General features: G+C 43.5%; 1 protein-coding gene across 2 annotated transcripts; it reads right to left on the bottom strand.

Moving 5' to 3' along the window:
* Window positions 1-2,695: 2,695 nt before the first annotated feature.
* Window positions 2,696-21,046, bottom strand: LOC121303385 (lysosomal-associated transmembrane protein 5). 2 transcript variants are annotated; one of them, XM_041234050.1, is made up of 8 exons: window positions 20,886-21,046; window positions 13,705-13,810; window positions 12,153-12,229; window positions 7,618-7,749; window positions 7,233-7,328; window positions 6,192-6,302; window positions 4,278-4,364; window positions 2,696-3,315 (listed from the first exon to the last, which is right to left on the bottom strand). In XM_041234050.1, exons 1-8 carry the CDS (start codon window positions 20,985-20,987, stop codon window positions 3,241-3,243), a joined length of 786 nt encoding a protein of 261 aa, XP_041089984.1. In that variant the 5' UTR covers window positions 20,988-21,046; the 3' UTR covers window positions 2,696-3,240. The 2 variants fall into 2 exon arrangements, with proteins under 2 accessions (XP_041089984.1, XP_041089985.1); XM_041234051.1 differs by lacking the exon at window positions 6,192-6,302 and having other exon boundaries at window positions 20,886-21,045.
* Between the last annotated feature and the right edge of the window lie 4,967 nt (window positions 21,047-26,013).

Below are 26,013 nucleotides of genomic sequence, written 5' to 3'. Positions count from 1 at the left end.
ATTGGCTCTGGCGCTCCCATGGGTTAAAGAGGCAAAACCGTCAGGGGCTGTTTTTCAACATCGCGCTACAGGCCTTTGCCCTTCCTCCAGAGGTTAGAAGCACAGTGACATCCACGCTCGAGTCCCTGGGTGTAGAAGAGGAAGCTGGCTCAGTTGTAGGATCGGAAGACGCCCGCTGAACCTTCAGTTCTCCTGAGCTACGAGGGGAATCGCTGCTGTGAGAGGAAAAAATGATTGCACATTCTAAACTGGGCAGAAAATTGGGAGTTAAATAATTGAAACAAAATTAAAATAAAAAATTAAAACGAAAAAGGTTTTGAGTGGCAACCCAAATATTATCCATTCTACCAAGTCAAAAAAAGCAGGTGGATGCTGGGCAGGAGAGGGTGAACTCTGGTGCACAGCGAGGACACAATGGAGTGAGGTAAGATATACACCGAGTGTACAAAACATTAGGAACACCTTCCTAATATTGAGTTGCATCCCCTTTTGCCCTCAGAACAGCTTCAGTTTGTCGGGGCATGGACTCTACAAGGTGTCGAAAGCGTTCCACAGGGATGCTGGCCCACGTTGACTCCAAAGCTTCCCACAGTTGTATCAAGTTGGCTGGTAGTGGATCTCTACTCCAAATAGCTCGTTCCATCTCATCCCACAGATGCTCAACTGGATTGAGATCTGGTGGCTGGGCAGGCCACTGCAGTAAGCTGAGTTCAATGTAATGTTTGTGGAATCATTCCTGCACAATCCTAGCCTTGTAGCATGGGGCATTATCATGCTGAAAAAATCTATTAGCAGTTGGATACACTGCTGCCATGAAGGGATGCACCTGATTGGCAATGATGTTCAGATATCCTGTTCAAACGTTGCTCCACTTTTATCAAGGGGCCCAATGTGTGCCATGAAAACACACCCCACACCATCACAGCACCACCACCAGCCTGCAATGTTGACACGCGGCATGATGGATGCATGTACTCATGTGGTTTTCTCCATACCCTAGTCCTCCCATCAGCGTGAAACAGCAGGAACCGGGATTCATCAGACCAGGCAATGTTTTTCCAATCCTCCAGTTTCCAGTGTTTTCGTTCCTTAGCCCACTGCAACCGCAGTTTCTTGTGTTTTGCTGAAAGAAGTGGAACTCTGTTAGGTCGTCAGCTGCCATACCCCATTCGTGTCAAGGTAAAACAAGTTGTGCATTCTTTCATGGGTCTTTCGGCACCAATGTTGTGCTGGACTGTTAATTGACTAACTATAGCAAAAGGATAGTTAATATGTGGGAGAAAATTGAGTTATTCCTGAATCACACAAGACACAGCAGCGTGCAGGTGATTAGCAACTCTCTGGCCTGAGCCACGTTTAGCAAGGGGTTTAAAAATGAAGTTATTAAGAGCAGGTCATGTTGATAACAGGTTGGAGTCTGTCGAGGAAGGTGTAACATCTGTATAAACAAGATGGGAGTGCCACATAGATTTTCTGAAAACTGTTTAAAAAAGCAGAGGTGCCATTCAGGACTGGTTAGGAAGCCCTTTTTTATTGGCTGTCTGTTTGCGGTGGTATTGCAGCCTCCCACCGGGACGGTCCTGTGCCTCTCAATCCCGTTCCTTGTAAGGAGAGGCGAGCGTGGCTCGGACCATGTTTACCTTGGCCTGGCTGCAGCATTCTTTGTAAAACCCAAACCAACCCCCCCAACCCGAGCCCTACAGATCCCCAATCGCTGGTTTCACTTCCCCAGCTCTGTCAACAGCCAGCAGCCGCTGCGACCAGGCTTAGTATAAACTCTCACAGTGAGTTCACAGAGGCTGTCTAGACAACCGAGAGAGAAGAGGACCAAACACAGTGGGTTCGTACACAAACCGTCACTTGAAAGTGCTCCAATGACAGGTGAGGGGGCCCAGCGCTACCCGAACATGACACGCAACACGACCCAGTATGTGACAATACAAAGAACCCTTTTCTGAGAGGAAGAAAACAACTGGAACTTTATAAATCTAGCAAGAATCATCTTGAAAGAACAATGCAGTATTGTTCTAGTTAGTTTTCTATTGGTCCTCATTATGGAACGTTGCAGCTAGAGACAGCAAAAATGTTCACACTCTTTCACTTGTTAAATCACTACTGTAACACTGTGCTCAGTAGGCGAAATTTCTTTGTGAAACACGTTGGGATGGCTTGGCATGAGAGACACTATATGTTAAACCTCACTCTCTCACTCATCACTCAGGTGTAGAGTTCCAAGCTGTGGCAGGATTCTTGCGAAGAACCCTCCACATAATCCAATCTGATTTGCTAAGCATCACAGCACTTACTGTGCAGCAACCACAGTACGATGAAGCAACTGGAAAATAAATGCCAAAAGACTGGCATCTGATCAGACTGACCTCCCTATGAAACAATGCAAACGTTTGCAAGAAATTATAAAAAGGAACCTGTTTTTATTGGCTTAATTGTAGTTCTACCTATATAGAACATTGAATTAATGAATTGCACCAAAAGTTTTCTAACTGTGAACATTTTTATGGGGGGGGGGGTGCAGGCAATGGGGAGATCGAATACACTTTAGGATGGGGGGGGCTACCCCTTTCAGGATACCTGGCCCACATCTCCCATGTAGTTTGTGCTCAGAGTCCTGCAAGCAGTCACACAGCACCTCACCTGAAACGACCCCAGATCTGCACACAGGAGCCAAGAAGCAGGATTTGAAAGAAGAGGCAGATTTTATTGCATCGACACAGAGAAGGGCTTTACTACAACAAAGAATTACAGATACAGCACTGGTTACAGCCATTGGACTGCGGAGGACTCAAACAATGAGCCCCGCGGCTCTGCACCATTCCCAGAGAGACTTGTCTCTCAGGTCACTGTATGCATAGGGTGACCAGATTTTCAAAGCTCGAAACCAGGATGTTTCAGTACGTCAGTGTTAATCACTTTATAAAAATAATGTTCTTGATAACCCTAGTCACTTGTTTTATTTTATTTTGTTTTCACTGCAGATGTCATAAATGAAAAGTGGTTATTTTGACACAAGGTATTAGAGTGTGTCGCTGAACCAGGACTGTCCCGGCTAACCCTGGGATGCCTGGTCTTACCCTGTGTATCCAGTTCTCACACGCAAGCTGTAATATGGAGCTAACACATACAAAAACAATTCCATACTACTACAGTAAAGCACAGTGCTGGCTGGGTTGCAGGCTGGTTGGCAGAGAAGCAGATGCAGGGAACTCCATCGCTCTCAGCTGCTTAGGGTCCCTTGTAGGCTGGGGGGTCTCCTTTGGAGGGCAGCATCAAGGCTTCATCGTAGGAGGGAAGCACAGCCTGGGGGAGGCAAGGCAAGCGTTATCATTAGGGCTTTATTTCATGGTCAAAAACAGGCATTTCACAATTAAACACATCAAGTATTAACAGAAAACAATCACATTCAAAATGGATCCTTTTCTCTAGAGATATTATACAGCTAATGTTCCTACATATTGCAATGCTGAAAAACAGTCAATGCTAAATTGTAGATTTTTTTTTTTATGTCCACCTTTTAAAGACATTCTATTTTCACCATCAGTGAATTATCAGACAAACCAAAACATAAATACATGTAAAAAATAACAACAGACATGTGCAAATCCCCTTCTTGTACTGGACAGAGCAATCTTTAGTTCCTAATACAGTGTAAGAGGCAGTGCGTCAATAAGGAAAGTGTTTGCTCTATTTATTTATAAGTAAGAAAAATGTGTATATACACTATTCCTTCAAAAATGGGAAATACATAATACATATTACATGGCAATGAGTACATTTCATGGAAATTGTGAAATCTGTGATGACCACGGAAAACTGCAACCTTATCATTGTCTCCTCTGCTTATCATTGTGGTTTATCAGCCTTCTTGTTCCTCTTCTGCATCGGCTGTCTCAAGCTTCCTCTGTCACATGATAACAGCTTCGGAACGAGGCGATGATTTAAACGCCCTTTTCCATGTTTCTGAGTGCTCTGCTTCGCTCAGGGTGCCAGTAAACAAAACAAAGCCATTCTCTATACTCCACAAACAGAGCCACAGCGACTCTGGCTCTTTCCATTGCCACTGCTGGCAGATACAATGTGTTACAAGGTCAACATTGCTTTAGTTCTAGTATTACACATGTTTCCTTTACTTTTATGGATGCTCCAGTAGCTGGACAGACATTTGAAAGACAGACAGATAGACAGCCAGGGGAGAAAGGCATCGGCAGACAGTGAAAGCAGACAGACAGACGTGTGTAGAGAGACAGCCAGCTTGTTCTTACCATGGGCTTGTATTTGTTGTCGCTGGGAGGCTGGTTGCGAATCTTGATGAACCTGTAGCACTTCCCCACACAGCTCACCATGTAGATCTGAGACAGAAGCAGACCACACCAGTGAGGGCACGCTTCACAATCGCTGGGTCTCAATATAGAGCTAACCTAATAGAGAGATTCTCAGCGTAGTTTTCTCAATCTTATTGTCATGCCTGTACATCAATAACCGTTTTTGTGAGGCAGGACTGGGTGTGGATTGGCAGAAGACTACTTGCTCCATCTCTGATGTTCTCACTAAGTGTATAACAGTAGTGTTTAGACTTGCTTAGCACCCCTTTAAAATAGCAAGCAGGGTTATTAATAGTGCTAATGTTACATGGGTTTTACAGGCTTGTCTAGCACTCCTTTTTGGTATGGGAACCAAATCATCTGGAAAATGACCTTAGTTTTACTCTGTACTCAGAGCTCAGTCAATGCTGGATGAGACTTTTGCTGCTGCTGTGATCTCTTAACGATCGTATGCCTCCCTGTCAAGGAGACTGACTGTACAGCCAAGGAATGTACTACCTTTCCAGGTCAATACAAGAGATGCCCTGGCTCAGAGAGCTAAAACCACAGTACAGGGCAGCCAGCATTGCATTAGGAGCAAGTGTACCTGCCTGCCTGCCTGCCTGCCTGCCTGCCTCCCTCCCTCACTCCCTGACTGCTTTCCTCCCTGCCTCTCTGCCTCCTTCCCATCTGCTTGTCACCTTGCCTGCCCAGGAGCCCCGCATGGAGTCCAAGTCGATTTGGATGTGGAACAAAATCTGCCAAGCAGCTGAACAGAACGGCACTAAGAACAGGATGGACTGTGCAGTGCTTTACCAGCCTGGCATGGGCCCTTAAAGGCTTGTGAATAACTTTAGTAAATGGTCTCCTACCAGTTAGCAGGTGACAGATATTAAGTTCTGTTGCACTGTGGGCCATAGAATTGTGATGTCCACCTGTGTACCACTGATTGGTTGTGTGCACTTTACTGTTACATTGATGGGTGGGTGTGATGCCCTACAAAAGAGGGATGTTTGGTAGCATGTGACAAAACCCTCCTCTTCTCTCCCCTCTTCCCCATTTTCCCCAGAGATGTTTTTTTTAGGCAATTAACTGTTTAGGACCGAATTGAGATGCCAGTCTTGGCAGTCTGTCACCCTTGCCAGAACCCATCTTCTGGGGCACAATGAAAAGCAAATGTCCTTGTGGCAGGTGGAACGCTGCTAGTGTAGATGTGTGGCTGTGTGTGGGGAATAGTGGGATGGCAGGGAGGGGTTCAATTCCTCCCTGACAGAACACGTGGGAATGTGGCTGGGGCTATCATTGAATGATTAATGATTAATTAGGCTCCAGCCACAGGTGTATAAAAAGGGAACGATCTGTTTGTTTGGTGTTGGTGTGTAGGTGAGTAGAACCGTAGGAGGTACACTGTGTGGGGAGTTTATGGTCCAGTCATTTTTGTTGTTTTGTTTTGGCCACCTTGCCAATTTGTTTGTTGTGTTTGTGTGATTAAACATGCGCAATAGTGCTTAAACTGCAACTTGTTGTGTCTGTCTCTCTCCCGGACAGAAACAAGCCTTGCCAGTGATGCTTCCCTTTCACAGTCCTCTCAGTCACTCTGCAAAGAATTGGGGCACCACTGCACTTTTGGAAAAGATTGCTCATTAAAATATTTTTGATGTATTTGATGACGATTATCTATTCTGGGATCCCAAAATACACAGTAATGGGAGAATGGCAACCTCATTGCACTTGGGTAGAGAATACAATTCCTGTTAATTTCATTCAATATTAAGAACAGAATTGCTCAGTAACCAATCCTCCCTCCAGCTCTCTGGTCCAGTATTGGGGCCTCTATGGAAATTAGTATGCATACCTGAAGGGCTGTACAAATACCTTGGGATAAGTCAATAAATTCCTCAAACAGTCTTTCTTTCTCTGAGTCAGTCCTGAGCAGACTGGGAGAGGGGTTGAGGGTCTGGGCTGGATTTGGTTCGATTCTCGAGACTTCCAGCCACAAAATAAAAAAAAAACAAATCAACGCGCGTTTTATTCAGAGCAAACCCACCAAAAATCCATGAATCGGGCCTAAAACAACTGCAAAGCTGTTAGGTAAATAACTGGAATGTATATATAAAAGAAACGAAAACAGCAGCTTGAGAGTGAGGGCATCTCTGAAAGAACACACAGGGCTGGGGGGGGGGGCATCTCTGGAAGCACACACGGGGCAGTGGGGGGGGTGCATCTCTGGAAGCACACACGGGACAGTGGGGGGGGGCGCATCTCTGGAAACACACACGGGACGGAGGGGGGGGCGCTTCTCATTAAAGGGGTTCGCTTATTTGCTTATACAAAGTTTGAAGTTGCCTTTGTCTAGAGGAGACACAGCGATAGAAGATCCCTTAGCCAAGAACTACACTTCCCAATAACCTCAGCTGCACTGTCATTCACTCAGTGTGTTTCATGTTAATGTGTTTGTTGCTTATAGCACTACTAATCTTGGGATCTGGTGTTTAAAGTTATGGATGTACAATATAAGATCCAAGCCTCAATCGCGTTAGTCTTCTTCAAAAAAGAAAGTCATTTACATAAGAAGGTAAAAAAGATGACAGGTGAGAGCCCATCAGTGCTTGTCTAGCTCCAATTTGCTGATTGATCTCAAACCTTTTTCAAGTTGGGTCTTAAAAGATCCCAATGATTCAGCATCAACAATATAAGCTGTAATGTCACCACTGTCTGTGTATCTCTTACCTATGTCTCTCCACTTCATTTCCAGCTGTGTACTCTGGTCCTGGTTTCTGTGCTGTGCAGAGCCCCAGGGAACAACACTACCCAAGGCCCTGATTTATGCAACCATAACTCTTCCTACAAATCAAGACACCGAACAAGCACAGAATCTGCCCTGCATTTAAAGGGTCAAAGACATGGAAGGTCTACCTTAATAAGCAGAGCCAGGATGAAGACGGTGGAGAAAATGATCATGAACTTGTTGACATCTTGGGGTGAGAGGTCATGCGCACCATTCAAGTAGGTCTAGAAGGAGACGAGGGAAGGGTTAGTAACACTCCGCCAGCTGCAGGAGAGAACATGGTCAGAGACCGACCAGAGACCTGGGTCTGCCGTCTTGGGTAAAACAAGGCAGACACAGTCAGATCCACCAACAAAATGTATTATTATTATTATTTTTTTTTTTTTGATAAATACAATCTTTGGAAACTAAGTTTCAACAGGAATATTAAGGCATTTACTTGCAGTTGAAAATAAGTAATTTATAATGAAGGTAATTGAATTTGTGCAGTCTCTCCTTCTGCAAGTCTCTCACCCATTTCCTGAGGAGCTCTTCGTAGTTGAGGGTCCCTGGGAGCCCCAGATGGGCGTAGAAGAGAGACAGAACGCTCAGAACAATGTCAGCGCTCTGCAGGACCAGGAAGCTGATGAGCAGGCCCTCCCGGTACTGCAGGGGAGAGAAACACAGTCACCCCCTCACTCAATACAGCACCAGAGACACAGTCACCCCCTCACTCGATACAGCACCAGAAACACAGTCACCCCCTCACTCGATACAGCACCACAGGAACACAATCACCCCCTCACTCGAAACAGCACCACAGGAACACAATCACCCCCTCACTCGATACAGCACCAGAGGAACACAGCCACCCCCTCACTCAATACAGCACCAGAAACACAGTCACCCCCTCACTCGATACAGCACCAGAAACACAGTCACCCCCTCACTCGATACAGCACCACAGGAACACAGTCACCCCCTCACTCGATACAGCACCAGAAACACAGTCACCCCCTCACTCGATACAGCACCAGAAACACAGTCACCCCCTCACTCGATACAGCACCACAGGAACACAGTCACCCCCTCACTCGATACAGCACCACAGGAACACAATCACCCCCTCACTCGATACAGCACCAGAAACACAGTCACCCCCTCACTCGATACAGCACCACAGGAACACAATCACCCCCTCACTCGATACAGCACCACAGGAACACAATCACCCCCTCACTCGATACAGCACCACAGGAACACAATCACCCCCTCACTCGATACAGCACCAGAGGAACACAATCACCCCCTCACTCGATACAGCACCACAGGAACACAATCACCCCCTCACTCGATACAGCACCACAGAAACACAATCACCCCCTCACTCGATACAGCACCAGAAACACAGTCACCCCCTCACTCGATACAGCACCACAGAAACACAATCACCCCCTCACTCGATACAGCACCACAGGAACACAATCACCCCCTCACTCGATACAGCACCACAGGAACACAATCACCCCCTCACTCGATACAGCACCAGAAACACAGTCACACCCTCACTCGATACAGCACCACAGGAACACAATCACCCCCTCACTCGATACAGCACCACAGGAACACAATCACCCCCTCACTCGATACAGCACCACAGGAACACAATCACCCCCTCACTCGATACAGCACCAGAGGAACACAATCACCCCCTCACTCGATACAGCACCACAGGAACACAATCACCCCCTCACTCGATACAGCACCACAGGAACACAATCACCCCCTCACTCGATACAGCACCACAGAAACACAATCACCCCCTCACTCGATACAGCACCAGAGGAACACAATCACCCCCTCACTCGATACAGCACCACAGGAACACAATCACCCCCTCACTCGATACAGCACCAGAAACACAGTCACCCCCTCACTCGATACAGCACCACAGGAACACAATCACCCCCTCACTCGATACAGCACCACAGGAACACAATCACCCCCTCACTCGATACAGCACCACAGGAACACAATCACCCCCTCACTCGATACAGCACAAGAAACACAGTCACCCCCTCACTCGATACAGCACCACAGGAACACAATCACCCCCTCACTCGATACAGCACCACAGGAACACAATCACCCCCTCACTCGATACAGCACCACAGGAACACAATCACCCCCTCACTCGATACAGCACCAGAAACACAGTCACCCCCTCACTCGATACAGCACCACAGAAACACAGCCACCCCCTCACTCGATACAGCACAAGAAACACAGTCACCCCCTCACTCGATACAGCACCACAGGAACACAATCACCCCCTCACTCGATACAGCACCAGAGGAAAACAATCAGCCTCTCACTCAATACAGCCTGGAAATTTGCTAATGTATATAAAAATACAAAATAATGAAATCCACTTTACTTATCACGTTATAACATGAACTGTGATGCCAGAGCTACAGCAGCCAGCGTCCCAAGACCAGTTCCAGTCCCATTTCTACCAGCAATCACAGCAATTACACCAGAGTGTTGAAAAGGGAAACAGACATATGACTTTTCACGGCGTGTTGTCTCTTGTGGTCATGTCTTATATTTTGGTCTGTGCAAGTCGTCACTGGGGCTCTGTTCCCATCCCTGATCTATCTCAGCCGTGCAGGGCCGCTGATCTGGGGGTTCGTTGCAGCTCACACGCTTCGTTTGCTCTCGCAGTCTCAGCAACAGGAGCTCATTTTATGTATTTATTTTTCAGCTCAAGTTTCCTCAGTAATGAGCTCTCACTTTCGCTGGCCTGGCAGTTACCAGTAATTTACTTTCCACTAGAAGCTATTTCAGAAGGGAGGATTTCCAGGTAAATACTATCGCACAAAAGGATCAATGTTAGACCCTGCTTGGGGATTCCAGGATCGGAGCAGTGTGGACAGGGGCATGGAGAGGATGTGGAGGTGGGGATTCATTCAAGATGGGAAGAATGGATAGTAAAGCACTTACCAGCTTCTGAATTTAGCCACACACACACTGATAGAAATCTCTTTTTACTTCATAAAAATCTATTTATGGATGACTAGCGCTTCGTCATATTGACATATTTTAATGTAAAGACTGAATAGCTCTAAAAAACAAACTAGAACATAGATATTAAAAGCATTGGTGGTGGTCACTCTTTCAGTTAATAAGACTGTAATGTAGCCAAGTCCACAGGAAACACAATTGTGGTGCAGATAATAAATTTGCATGGTATTTTTGCAGTTTCCCCATGGTTATACTATGCATTTACAAAGATGAACAAGGTTTGTAATATGCACTGCTATACCTCTGTGTGTTTTACCATAATCTCACTATGCTTCACTACACTGTGCTATGCTCTTACTCTGGTAGACTTTAATAAGGGTTGTTGAGGTTGTTTTGGTAGTGAGGTTGACAAGCATTTGGAATTGGAACTGCACACATGAATGGCTTTCTTACTGGTGGCTGCAGTGTCTTTACAAACCAGTACCTGCAGTGTCTTTACAAACCAGTAGCTGCAGTGTCTTTACAAACCAGTGTCTTTACAAACCAGTGCCTGCAGTGTCTTTACAAACCAGTACCTGCAGTGTCTTTACAAACCAGTAGCTGCAGTGTCTTTACAAACCAGTGTCTTTACAAACCAGTGCCTGCAGTGTCTTTACAAACCAGTGTCTGCAGTGTCTTTACAAACCAGTGCCTGCAGTGTCTTTACAAACCAGTGTCTGCAGTGTCTTTACAAACCAGTGCCTGCAGTGTCTTTACAAACCAGTGCCTGCAGTGTCTTTACAAACCAGTGCCTGCAGTGTCTTTACAAACCAGTGCCTGCAGTGTCTTTACAAACCAGTGCCTGCAGTGTCTTTACAAACCAGTGTCTTTACAAACCAGTGCCTGCAGTGTCTTTACAAACCAGTAGCTGCAGTGTCTTTACAAACCAGTGTCTTTACAAACCAGTGCCTGCAGTGTCTTTACAAACCAGTACCTGCAGTGTCTTTACAAACCAGTGCCTGCAGTGTCTTTACAAACCAGTGTCTTTACAAACCAGTGCCTGCAGTGTCTTTACAAACCAGTGTCTGCAGTGTCTTTACAAACCAGTGCCTGCAGTGTCTTTACAAACCAGTGTCTTTACAAACCAGTGTCTGCAGTGTCTTTACAAACCAGTGCCTGCAGTGTCTTTACAAACCCAGTAGGCTTTCCTTTAAAACAAAGGGGAGACCAGGGAGTTCCTGGAAAAAAGTGAAAGGGGGTTTCTGACACACCTCCACGCGGACGCCTCCCTGTGTAAAGGAAGAGTGGAACACCTACTAGTGTGGGGCTCAGGCCATTAGTGTAGCTGCAGAAGAGAGGCAATCGACTAAGATACTGTCGTGAAAGAAAGAAGTGGACTTCCAAATGTCAATGTAAAAGAACAATATACTGGCTGCCCAGTTATCTCAACATCCCTGTAGCCTTTATTGTTATTAAATCAGTTTACCTACCCTTTATTCTACAGCTTCCAAGTTTTAAAATAAGTAACACTTGTTTATTTACTTTGTATTGAATCTCCTCCTAGTGGTTGATTAGTTAATAATACTGCCATCAGCATAGGACCCGTGCCTTCCTCTCTACTACACAGCTGGCTCTCATAGGACCCGTGCCTTCCTCTCTACTACACAGCTGGCTCTCATAGGACCCGTGCCTTCCTCTCTACTACACAGCTGGCTCTCATAGGACCCGTGCCTTCCTCTCTACTACACAGCTGGCTTTCATAGGACCTGTGCCTTCCTCTCTACTAGCAAGGTATAGAACCCTTCTTGAGCCTTATGCTTCTCTGTGGGCTCAGCTGGGGGTCATATTATCTGTAACACAGGAAGGAAGTGACATGGGGAGTGGAACTGGGAAGTGCTGCGGCAGGATCTTCACCAGCATCAGCGCAAAAAAACACATCCCTGGTGTGGCTTGTGAAGACGTAGAAAGCACCGAAGAGGAACCTGACACAATCCTGCTTTAGTGCAACACTGAAGACTGTCCGGGACCCTGAAGTCATCACTGTCCTCAGAAAGGGAGGCTCTTACCTTGAGCACCCCATACAGCAGGCTGAGACCAGAGAAAAACATCCCCAAGATCAGAAAGAAGTTGGTGGTTGTATCCACTAAAAGAGAAAGCAAAAGGGGGCATCGTTACTGTATCACATATCTATGGATCATTACTGTATCACATAGCCGTGGATGATCACTGTATCACATACCCGTGGATCATTACTGTATCACATACCCGTGGATCATTACTGTATCACATACCCGTGGATCATTACTGTATCACATACCCGTGGATCATTACTGTATCACATACCCGTGGATCACTACTGTATCACATAGCCATGGATCGTTACTGCATCACATAGCCATGGATCATTACTGTATCACATACCCATGGATCATTACTGTATCACATACCCGTGGATCATTACTGTATCACATACCCGTGGATCATTACTGTATCACATACCCGTGGATCACTACTGTATCACATACCCGTGGATCACTACTGTATCACATACCCGTGGATCATTACTGTATCACATACCCGTGGATCATTACTGTATCACATACCCGTGGATCATTACTGTATCACATACCCGTGGATCATTACTGTATCACATACCCGTGGATCATTACTGTATCACATACCCGTGGATCACTACTGTATCACATACCCGTGGATCATTACTGTATCACATACCCGTGGATCATTACTGTATCACATACCCGTGGATCATTACTGTATCACATACCCGTGGATCATTACTGTATCACATAGCCGTGGATCATTACTGTATCACATACCTGTGGATCATTACTGTATTACAGTTGTGGATCATTACTGTATCACATACCCGTGGATCATTACTGTATCACATACCTGTGGATCATTACTGTATCACATACCCGTGGATCATTACTGTATCACATACCTGTGGATCATTACTGTATCACATACCCGTGGATCTCTCACTTGCCCTTATTAGGCTGTGTATAGGTCTCTTCATTTTAAGTTGTGTATGTCAGCTCAAGAGGCATGCAATATGGAAATGAATGTGTTTTAGGAGTAAAATGAAAATATTAAACAGTTATAATTACAGGTGATGCTGATACAGCACCATATTTTAACCGGTAACACTTTGCATGAGAAGTGTCTCTAATTACTTTGCATTTACATAGTAGTTACTTAGTAAATACATGTGTACTTACACATCATTACAGTGTTATTATGCATAGCTACAATGTGCTTAATGTGTGAATCTTTTTGCATGATATAACCCTAAGCCTTTTCTGATACAATAGTGCACTTACATATACAGTATTGTGCAAAAGGATTTAAACATGAAATACATTGTAGCTATGCATAATAACATTGTAACTGTGTGTAAGTACACGTGTATTTACTAAGTAACTGCTCTGTAAATACAAAGCAATTAGGGACACCATGTAAAGTGTTATCTTTTAACCTTACTAATTTAATCAAATTATGGCTTAGGATTACAGCACAGTGGAAAATAGGGCCCATGCAGTATCTCATCTGAACTACTTCAGTTTATAAACTTGCTACTCGGAGCAGTGAACTCACAGACGCGTTCCTTGACGGAGAGGAAGGGGGGGTGAGGGAATCCACAGCTGTCTTTCCCATAGGACACTTTCATAGTGGTGTCGATCAACACGGTGCAGCTGAACATCTGAAACACAAGAGCGCAACACAATTGTATTTGTTGTTTAAATGTCACCATAGTTCACCATGGTTTGCCATGTTTTTGCATATGCTTTACCATACTTCTCTGGGCTTTACAATGCTTGCCTACACTGTGCATTATTACACTTTGCAATGCTTTCAGTGTGGGGCACTTTTATAAGGGCTGTCAGCGTTACTAACGGCAGCTGACCCGTACACCCATCCAAAGTTATACATCTATACAATGTCTAAAACATGCAGAATCAACACACACCCGCACATTCCTCTTCATGGGACTGCTAGAGATCCTTCACACTTTATCAATCAGGACTGGAGTCCACATCATCCAGTCATATAAGAACATGAACCAAAACTCATTTCGGCATTGAAGACACCGAGCAAGACTTCTAGCTGAAGCATTTGTCATGAGATTATATAATGTATCTTTCAGTGTTTGTAAAACAGGAGGCACTTCCTGAGCTGAGGTCACAATGGTCACATTACAGTAACATTGCCCCGAAGCACAGGAAGTGGTTAGGAATCTGGAAGAAAAGGGTTAGCAGTCATTTAAAAGCACAGTCAATCTAAAAAAGTGTCATTTAAGTGTCTTGTTAAGGTTCTGCTCCCACCCCGTGGCATTCTGGGGGATGTAGTCCTGCAGCAAACTCCTGGACTACATCTTTCCTCTCTCTACTCTGCCACACCTGTCATAGGTATATTTCTCATTAGAAGGTTTCTCTTATTTTCCCAGGGAAGGGGATGTTTTGTGGAGGTGGTCCTACCTATGTCACACTTCACATTTTTTCACCTATCTGGAGAACCTCTTCTACAGCTGTCTTGGATCTTGATATTGACGTTATTGCGCAGGAGTTACTGAGAGTATCAGATGGTGAGGATACAGGGGGAGGGTTTGTTTGTCATTACGCGGTCCCTTTTTAATAATACTGATAACTCGAATTTTGAATTTACAGGCGTGGTGAGGTATGTATGTTACTTGTTTTATTTCCAAGTTCCTTTTTTAGTTCTACCAAAAATAAATTCTGAGATGTAGATGAGAGATGCTACTTGGAGGTTTTGTGGCTAACCGTGCCCTCCTGACTCATTTCCTGCTGTTTGCTGCTTCATCTTGACAGAACATTTTAAATCATATTTCCAGAGCACGTTAATAGCTGTGGTGTAACACAGAAGTGTGACAGCTGGTGACATTTCCATCACAACACTGATCACATACACAGTCCAGGAGAAGGCAGACAGACACAACTCTCTCATCAAACTTTCTGAATGGCAGTTATGCTACCTAGCCATGCAAAGCTGTTCTGTGATGTACTGTTATTGAAAAGTTAAAATGAACTGTTCATTTCAATGCAATTCCGAGCTGCTTCATCTTCTGAAAATGCTGTAAGCGTGGGAGGAGGGAAGCCTGATAAAACCACAGTACCCCAAAATGAACAGAAAGAAAGATATTTTTAAATGGCTCTGAGTTTAGCAACAGTTACCAGAAAAGAGGAAGTGTCGATTTCTAAAATGCCTGTTCACAGTTTAGCAAGATGAATGCAAGACAGGGGGAAGGAGATGAGGGCACCAACTAAACTATTAAACTTGTATTTGTGATTACAAATATCTCAGCTCCGTTGAGTTTCCTATTTTGTGTGAGCTGCTCAGAGCCTTGTGGTCACAGCAATGAAGACAGATCCCCTGCTAGAACGAATACTAGTTTGCAAATAGTAACATATTACAATTGATGCCCTGTGCAATACAGCAAACTCATTACAGGAGTGACTGCGCGTTATCCATAGGAGAGTGCAATACAGCAAACTCATTACAGGAGTGACTGCGCGTTATCCATAGGAGAGTGCAATACAGCAAACTCATTACAGGAGTGACAGTGCGCGTTATCCATAGGAGAGTGCAATACAGCAAACTCATTACAGGAGTGACAGTGCGCGTTATCCATAGGAGAGTGCAATACAGCAAACTCATTACAGGAGTGACAGTGCGCGTTATCCATAGGAGAGTGCAATACAGCAAACTCATTACAGGAGTGACAGTGCGCGTTATCCATAGGAGAGTGCAATACAGCAAACTCATTACAGGAGTGACAGTGCGTTATCCATAGGAGAGTGCAATACAGCAAACTCATTACAGGAGTGACAGTGCGCGTTATCCATAGGAGAGTGCAATACAGCAAACTCATTACAGGAGTGACAGTGCGCGTTATCCATAGGAGAGTGCAATACAGCAAACTCATTACAGTGTGCATTATCCATAGGAGAGTGCAATACAGCAAACTCATTACAGTGTGCATTATCCATAGGAGAGTGCAATACAGCAAACTCATTACAGTGTGCATTATCCATAGGAGAGTGCAATACAGCAAACTCATTACAGTGTGCATTATCCATAGGAGAGTGCAATACAGCAAACTCATTACAGTGTGCATTATCCATAGGAGAGTGCAATACAGCAAACTCATTACAGGAGTGACAGTGCGCGTTATCCATAGGAGAGTGCAATACAGCAAACTCATTACAGGAGTGACAGTGCGCGTTATCCATAGGAGAGTGCAATACAGCAAACTCATTACAGTGTGCATTATCCATAGGAGAGTGCAATACAGCAAACTCATTACAGTGTGCATTATCCATAGGAGAGTGCAATACAGCAAACTCATTACAGTGTGCATTATCCATAGGAGAGTGCAATACAGCAAACTCATTACAGGAGTGACTGCGCGTTATCCATAGGAGAGTGCAATACAGCAAACTCATTACAGGAGTGACAGTGCGCGTTATCCATAGGAGAGTGCAATACAGCAAACTCATTACAGTAAACTCATTACAGTGCATTATCCATAGGAGAGTGCAATACAGCAAACTCATTACAGGAATGACTGCGCGTTATCCATAGGAGAGTGCAATACAGCAAACTCATTACAGGAGTGACAGTGCGCGTTATCCATAGGAGAGTGCAATACAGCAAACTCATTACAGGAGTGACAGTGCGCGTTATCCATAGGAGAGTGCAATACAGCAAACTCATTACAGGAGTGACAGTGCGCGTTATCCATAGGAGAGTGCAATACAGCAAACTCATTACAGGAGTGACAGTGCGCGTTATCCATAGGAGAGTGCAATACAGCAAACTCATTACAGGAGTGACAGTGCGCGTTATCCATAGGAGAGTGCAATACAGCAAACTCATTACAGGAGTGACAGTGCGCGTTATCCATAGGAGAGTGCAATACAGCAAACTCATTACAGGAGTGACAGTGCGCGTTATCCATAGGAGAGTGCAATACAGCAAACTCATTACAGGAGTGACAGTGCGCGTTATCCATAGGAGAGTGCAATACAGCAAACTCATTACAGGAGTGACAGTGCGCGTTATCCATAGGAGAGTGCAATACAGCAAACTCATTACAGGAGTGACAGTGCGCGTTATCCATAGGAGAGTGCAATACAGCAAACTCATTACAGGAGTGACAGTGCGCGTTATCCATAGGAGAGTGCAATACAGCAAACTCATTACAGGAGTGACAGTGCGCGTTATCCATAGGAGAGTGCAATACAGCAAACTCATTACAGGAGTGACAGTGCGCGTTATCCATAGGAGAGTGCAATACAGCAAACTCATTACAGGAGTGACAGTGCGCGTTATCCATAGGAGAGTGCAATACAGCAAACTCATTACAGTGCGCGTTATCCATAGGAGAGTGCAATACAGCAAACTCATTACAGGAATGACTGCGCGTTATCCATAGGAGAGTGCAATACAGCAAACTCATTACAGGAGTGACAGTGCGCGTTATCCATAGGAGAGTGCAATACAGCAAACTCATTACAGGAGTGACAGTGCGCGTTATCCATAGGAGAGTGCAATACAGCAAACTCAACAGGAGTGACAGTGCGCGTTATCCATAGGAGAGTGCAATACAGCAAACTCATTACAGGAGTGACAGTGCGCGTTATCCATAGGAGAGTGCAATACAGCAAACTCATTACAGGAGTGACTGTGCGTTATCCATAGGAGAGTGCAATACAGCAAACTCATTACAGGAGTGACAGTGCGCGTTATCCATAGGAGAGTGCAATACAGCAAACTCATTACAGGAGTGACTGTGCGTTATCCATAGGAGAGTGCAATACAGCAAACTCATTACAGTGTGCATTATCCATAGGAGAGTGCAATACAGCAAACTCATTACAGTGCGCATTATCTATAGGAGAGTGCAATACAGCAAACTCATTACAGGAATGTCAAACAGTGCGTGGAATGCACCGGAGTCCGGCTATATCAGCACCACAGCACCAGCTACTGATGGAACATACTGCATCGCTCTACATCCAGACTGCATTGCACTAGTGCACACCCTGACATTGGGCAACCCATGCAATGGGGCAAAGAAAAAGAAAAGAAATTGAAGAAGAAAAAAGAAAAAGAACAAGAAACAGCTGGTAAACAAAAATACTAACCCTCAAGTTCTTCTTTTTAAAATTCAATAAATCAGGAAGTGGGCTGTGTCAACACTAGCCAAAAAGACAGCTGTGTTAATGTAAAATATACAGTGAAACACACAGTGAAATATGAGCAAAACAAGGAAGATTGAAGATTCTCAACTGAATCTGACTTCTTATTGAAAAAGCGTTTTGCTCACTCCAGTCTGTAATGAACTCCTGCCTCTTTAAATGAAAAAATTCCACTTCACTCTCACAAAATGAGACTTGAGTGTTCTCAAGAGGCATTTAATGCATATTTGTTTCAGTTATAATTTTGTAAAACAAAAATGGATGTTTTTCGCCTTTATAAAAAAAAATAATAAGAGTTAAACGCTGGAGGAATTGTTTGTAAATTCACCCCCCAGAAACCTGATCATACAGAATAGAGCTGCTCTAAATGAAACCTGATCATACAGAACACAGAACAGAGCTCCTCTAAATGAAACCTGATCATACAGAACACAGAACAGAGCTCCTCTAAATGAAACCTGATCATACAGTACAGCGCTCCTGTAAATTAAACCTGATCATACAGAACACAGAACAGAGCTCCTCTAAATGAAACCTGATCATACAGAACACAGAACAGAGCTCCTCTAAATGAAACCTGATCATACAGAACAGAGCTCCTCTAAATGAAACCTGATTATACAGAACACAGAACAGAGCTCCTCTAAATGAAACCTGATCATACAGAACACAGAACAGAGCTCCTCTAAATGAAACCTGATCATACAGAACAGAGCTCCTCTAAATGAAACCTGATCATACAGAACACAGAAGAGAGCTCCTCTAAATGAAACCTGATCATACAGAACAGAGCTCCTCTAAATGAAACCTGATCATAAGGTACAGCGCTCCTCTAGTCTAAATGAATCACTCATTCTATATGTGAAGTGATATTGTCTACTCAGTTCTAGCCCCGACCTCTCTCCTATCTGCTAGAACTGCGTTATACTGTAGCCAGGACTTGCTCAAATGATTTAAGTCTTGGAGTGGTTCATTATGTTCAATGTTTTTTTCAGTCCAAGTCAATGTTTACAAGTGTAGAATGAAAGACAATAATAACCCTGACTGTTGTAATAAATGGGAGAAGAAACCCCTCATTAGCATCCATGTGTTACTGTCACGGCAAAGCTGCATAACTGGGCTTAAACCGGGTCCTCACCGGAGCGATCAGTTGCACAACCCAATTGCTCCTGAAATTGCACAACTCAGTTGGGAGCAAGTGCTGTGTCCCCATCTGACAAAGTTATTGTGCAACAAGGTTCCTGCGTCTGCAAGTTTCATTTTTTATGGTAACTCAGATGACAGTTTTTTTGTTTGTTTTTTATCCTGTGTCTACAAGTTTAGAATTGTATTTATTTTATTTATTTTTTGACAATGAAGTGACTCTTTTTTTGGTCAGGTCGTAACGTGTCCAGTAATTAATGAGGAAGAGTTTGCTGCTATTAATTTTTCAACTGTTGTTATTTTAAATGCCATATTCCCTAAAGAAAAAAAAAAAAAAGCCAGGTAAAAGCTGAACGAAAACGTTTAACGTTGTCACCGACATTTTTTAAATTAGAGCTTCTTTATTACAGAATATGCAAGCCGTGCAGTCAGCATTATAAGAACCTGTCAGAGTTCGCTAACAGAAGGCGCTCAGGAGGCTGCTTGGAAAGGCACAACTGCTTGCAACTGGTTGCAGGGATGTCCACATATAAGCGACTTGGTTGCATGCAACTAAGTTACGCAACTGATCGCTCAGGTATGGACCCAGCTTAAGACTCAATAGAACAATTACAGTTATAGAGGAGTCAACATTGCAATACTACTTGCGCTGTGTTCACAGATTCTGTGAGTAGAACCCTACACAGCACTGCACACAGCCCAGAGTCACCTACACCCGAGATGTTACAGGACACAACAATATACTCATTCAGATAGTCTGTGGACTTGAGCAAACACTAACAAAAACTGAATTCAATAAATAAATCATATTCAAAAAATAACATTCAAAAAGCCCAAGCTGGAACAGAAAGGCCTCCACTGTCTTATCTGAGATAGACGTTTGGAAATATTTCCAGCGGCATAGAATTTCATTCACACCAGCTGCCAAAACCAACAGCCCTGCTTTTACCAGGTGCTGCCATAACAGGAAGCGCCAACGTTTTCAGAAAGAAATGCAAACCAAAAAAATGTCCTTAAAAAAAAGACTTTGTTTTAAAAGAAGATGAAACAGCTTCTGAATGTATCTGTGGTGCTGCAACTGGAGTTCAAGAAACTCCCTAAAAACTAGCTCTAAAGACTGGCTTGCGTTGAGACTCCATCTCTCTGTAGTTCTCTTTCTCTCTCTCCGTATTTCAGTATGAAGACAATGGGGCTGACTTTCAAAGCACCTTTACTCAAAATTTTTTTTTTTTTTGAAAAGACACAAAAGTTACAAACACAGCAGGTATTCCTTTTAATTCAGTTTGAAACAAGCCTCACTTTTAGCAGTCAAGATAATACAGTTCAGCTGGAGCCTTGGGGAGTGAGTGGAGCGAGGCTGGTGTTCAGACTGATTTTATCCTTTAGCCTCACGCGGTACAGTGAAAGCCTTACCATGTGGACGAGGCCGATGGCCATGGCCGAGGTGCGGACATGGCAGCACAGGGACCTGGAGGAGTCCAGCAGGGTCTGGGGAGAAGTCTTGGAGGAGGTCATTGCAGTGCGTCTCTCTCGACCAGGTTCCAGCAGAACTGCTTAGCACTACCGGGATGCTTGTTGCTGTGCTCAGACTTCCTTCCTGGGCTGTGGCTTTATCACATGGCTGCACCGCAATGCAAACATCACACTGGTCACACGCATTCTACTAGAAAGGTTTGTTTGCTTTTTTTAGTTTGTGTAAAAATGAAGCTTCCCCACAGGTATAATGAAAGGAGATATCAAGCAATGAACCAACCATCCTTGATTTAGCCATCCCTTATTGAATTGTTTGTAATAATGAAGTAGAACCGATCTGCGAAAGAGAGTCTGTACCATTGATATGGCTAAATTATATGCCGGTGAAACAGTTCATTTTTACTGGACAACACAGGCAGTGCAATCATAGAGTACAGCTGTTTAACCCTGCAAATATGAAGTCAGTATCTAAAATGGTCTCTGAGATATGAGGAGAATTGAAAGTGTGGTGACAGCAGCTTAGATTAGATAAAGGGGCATTCAGAACAAGAAATAGGAGGCACTTTTTTACACAGAGAATTGTGAGGGTCTGGAACCAACTCCCCAGTAATGCTGTTGAAGCTGCCACCCTGAGATCCTTCAAGAAGCTGCTTGAAGAGATTCTGGGATCAATAAGCTACTAACAACCAAACAAGCAAGATGGGCCAAATGGCCTCCTCTCGTTTTTAACCTTTCTTATGGTCTTATGTTCTTTGCCACAGATGTGTAAGTGTAAGTGTTCCTGAAGGTGCTAGCGGTAGGTTCACAATAACCAAAATGAAATCATTGGAAGGGGAGAGGGTCTTAATGCCACTGTGCAGCAGGGTAGCTAGCCCTGGTCAGCGGCAGGAAAACAAACTAGAGTCAGGAAGCTACAGATTTAAGAGCAATGCACACTTTTATTAACAAACAGAAAAACGAAACAATGAAACAAGGCACAGGGGCCAAAATAAAAGGTTCAACAAAACAAGTCAAGCACCAGCAACACAAACTCTCCCATCAGCCCGGGCAGTCGCCTTCACTGATAGCTTTCTCCTTAAAACAAACACAGGATTCAGCTCCTTTTTGTACCATGTGTCTGGGACTTGATTGAGGATCAATTATTCAATCAAGATCCAGCCACAAGATCCAGCCACACTCCACACATGTATCTGCAGGGATGGAATTAACCTCATCCCTGCCAAACTTAAATCAAAATACCCCCAAACACTATTTACACTAGCGGGCTTCTGCCCTGCTACACATTGGCATTGACATGGTTAGAAAGGGACACTCCCCACTGTTTAATATGTCTTTACAGACAGAATTACACTGGAGCAGGGCTAAGCTACCAAGTCTCTTCCAGTCTGTTCCATTGCAGGACTTCGATCCAACCAACCCCGTTCTTCATGAGTTCATTGACCCTGCTGCTGAAGATCCAGTCAGAAGGGCCTGGTTGAAGCAGTGGAATGGATTGGAAGAGCCCACAGTCTTGTGTTCAACATGCATGATATAAACGCCATGCTTTACAGTTTGACCTCAAGAATAGGAAGCTATGAAGAAATGACCTATGATCTTGAAAGTGCAGGTTCATGTCCTGGCTGTGCGAGGTCTTCGCTGGGGATTCTGGAGGGAGCTCTGTCTTGGCTAAAGTCGCTCCAGTGGGTTAAGGAGGTAAAGGCAGCAGGAACTGTTTCTCCTCATCATGCTACAGCAGACCCTGCTGGCCAGGCTCAAGCAGGCACTTGTAGAGCTGGCCTTTGTCCTCCTGAAGCCAGTAGCTCACTGACATCCGCTCGGGAACTCCTGGGTGTGAAGGTCATGGAATTGGAGGACACCCATTGACCTCCAGCTCTCCTGAGCTGTTTCTCCCAAGTGGAGACCACGGTGAGGGTGCGTAATTGGGGATTAAAGCAGGAGTAAAATAATTGGGCACTGTAAATTAAAAAGAAAGTTTAAAAAACCCTTATGGACTCATGAGATTCGCTCAACATGAATGGAAATGGATTCTTGCAATACCTCTTGTTACACAGATGAAGGGATGAGCTGAAATATTTTACATGATTTGACTTGAGTGATTCTGGGTGGATTCACAATACACTGGCGTTACAATATTTGAAGCGATCTGCAAAAATTAAGAGTGTTTCTGAAGTGTCCTGAAGCTGACACAAACAAGCAGTCAGGCTAGCAGCCCCAGCACGAGCACTCTGTACAGTACAGATTGCTTTATTGGTCTTGGAAAATGAATGAGTCCAGCTCACCTCCCAGCACTCAGTCCCGAGTGAGCAGAGCATAGCTTGACAGGCAGGCGAGGCGGGAGGGGATCCAAGATCGACTGAAGGAAACAAAAATTACTGTGAAAAATCCAATCAAAATAAATAAACAGGATGAAACAGACGATTACAAGCGAGCTAATCGTCAGAGGAACATTTTCATCACTGTACCCTGTCCCCAGAGCCCCAGAGCTCAGTTTGCACTGTCTCAGATACTGTGTAAACACCACAGCCTCGCTGAGTTAGATAAGGACAACAAGGGAGCAAGACCAAGGAAAGAGGTCTCATTTACCACTTGCAAACCTCGCTATTACTATAGAGAGCCAGATTCACAAAGCTTGAACTGAGGAGTTACTGCAAGAATTTTGGAGTCTGTTTTTAGCAATAAAATACATAGAAGAGAATGAGGATGGCTCAATCAATAATAATAATAATATATAATAATAATCTTTATTTATAAAGCACCTTTCATACCACAAGGTTCAAGGCGCTGCACAAAAAACAGAAAAGAAGATAGTAAAACACAGAAAAATTCCATTAAAATTAATAAAACTGCATAAACTGATGATAAAAAATTAAATAGGTTAAAATACACACACATACATCCACATACATGTAGACAAATACACACAAAAACATACAAACACACACACACACACACACACACACACACACACACATACATATATATATATATATATATATATATATATATATATATATATATATATATATATATATATATATATAATATATAAGCTAAATTATAAAAATAGGTCTAAAAGTAGATACTGCAGGTGAACTCCTGACATGGTTGGGGAAAGAGTTCCACCTGCGGAGCCCGAACGCAAAAAGCAAGCTCTCCTTTCCTCTTGATCCTCACCCTCGGAATACAAAGAAGGCCTCTTTCAGTCGACCTCAGTGCACGCCCAGGCTGATAAAGAGACAACAACTCTGAGAGGTAATCTGGTGCCATTCCATTTAATGCTTTAAATGTAAGCAATAGAATTTGAAATATCAGTTGGATATTTCACTGGAAGCCAGTGCAGAGAAGCAAGAACAGGAGTTATAGGCGCCCTCTTTTTGGTTCTGGTAAGGACCCGTGCAGTTGAATTTTGCACAAGCTGCAGTCTTAATAAAGCTTGGCTATAATTCCAGAAAAAAAAGAGTGTTACAGTAGTCCAGTCTACATGAAATAAAAGCATGGTTTAATTTTTCAGCATCAGATAAAGACAGAAATGATCTAATTTTGGCAGTGTTTCATAGATGATAAAAACATACTTTTGTAATCTTTTTAATATGTGACTCGAAACTTTAGGTAGAATCAAAAATAACACCCAAATTTCTCACTTCAGACTTCAAATTAGGAGTTAAATCCCCCCAATCTATTTTTGATAATTTAATTTGATGCTGAGAGCCTCCTATCAACACTTCTGTCTTATCAGAGTGCAATTGCAGAACATTTAAGGACACTCACGTTTTGATCTCAGTGATTCAGTAAGGCTGATGTGGTATTGTCACCAGGTTTCACAGAGATGTATAACTGTGCATCATCAGCATAACAGTGAAAATGTACTCCATGTTTACAAATAATCTGGCCCAGAGGTAACATGTATAAAGAAAATCATATCGGACCAAGAATTGAACCCTGAGGTGCATCACAGGTTATACTTGCTAAACTTGACATGGACTCCCCCAGCGAAACAAAGAACTGTCTGTTTGAAAGGGAGGATTTAAACCAGTTTAGTACTTTACCATCAGGCCCACCCATCCCTTAAGACGATCAATTAAGATGGAATGATCCACAGTATCAAACGCAGCGCTGAGGTCCAGAAGAACAAGAATGGATATAGCGTTTGAATCTGCACTCACTAATAAGTCGTTTGTTGCTCTTACCAATGCAGTTTCTGTACTGTGATTTGAACGAAACCCAGACTGAAACTTTTCAAACGTATTATTGGTAATCAGGAATCGATTTAGTTGCTTAAGCACTACCTTTTCAAGAACTTTTGCTAGAACAGAAAGATTTGAAATGGGTCTGAAATTATTCAGAAGTGAACTGTCTAAGTTGGGATTTTTAAGTAGAGGCTTAACCAGGGCAATTTTAAAAGAAGCCGGAACGATTCCATTTTCCAGCGATCTATTCAAAATTGCAAGAATATCATTCCACAAGTAACTAAGAACACCCTTCAGAAACCTTGTTGGAATGGGATCTAACATACTATGGATTTCATATGTATAACACTCATCTTTAGTTCCTGTGCAGTAATACAAGAAAATGATTCCATCACTGTTTCCCCCAGTCTTTCTGAAATATTTAAATTAGAACCATCAACTGGAATTTGTTCCCTTATGGTCTTTATTTTATTTTGAAAGTAGTTAAGAAATTCTTCCCACTTAGACGATGACACTTTTATGTTACTGATGGGTAAGAATGAAGGATTTATCAATTTATCTATTGTTGAGAAATGTGCCCTGGAGTTATTTTTATTTTCCTCAATGGGTTTGGAGAAATATGCACATCTTGCAGATCTTATAGCTTCATTGTAGCTCAATAGATAATCTTTCATAATATCAAAATAGACATGTAATCTCGTAGCCCTCCATTCTCGTTCCCTCTTACGACAGTCTCTTTTTATTTGACCAACAGTATTGCTAATCCAGGGAGCATTATGTTCAGTGAAACTAATCTAGTCTTAACTGGAGCTACTGTATGAAAAGTATTAGTGCAAAGATGGCTAAATCTGTCAACTAGTAACTCAGGAGGCAAAGACTGC

This window comes from Polyodon spathula, chromosome 32 (genome assembly GCF_017654505.1).
Source record: "Polyodon spathula isolate WHYD16114869_AA chromosome 32, ASM1765450v1, whole genome shotgun sequence".
NCBI classification, from domain to species: Eukaryota; Metazoa; Chordata; class Actinopteri; order Acipenseriformes; family Polyodontidae; genus Polyodon; species Polyodon spathula.
The sequence above is the reverse complement of the archived record's forward strand: the minus strand, read 5'-3'. Positions and strand labels throughout refer to the sequence as shown.

Excerpts from the sequence above, each read along its gene's own strand:
- LOC121303385 (XM_041234050.1), bottom strand. The coding sequence starts at position 20,987 with ATGACCTCCTCCAAGACTTCTCCCCAGACCCTGCTGGACTCCTCCAGG. Across the intron at positions 12,230-13,704 it reads CTCCGTCAAGGAACGCGTCT|TGGATACAACCACCAACTTC; the intron begins GTGAGTTCACTG and ends TTTCTCTTTTAG. Across the intron at positions 7,329-7,617 it reads AAGAGCTCCTCAGGAAATGG|ACCTACTTGAATGGTGCGCA; the intron begins GTGAGAGACTTG and ends GTCTCCTTCTAG.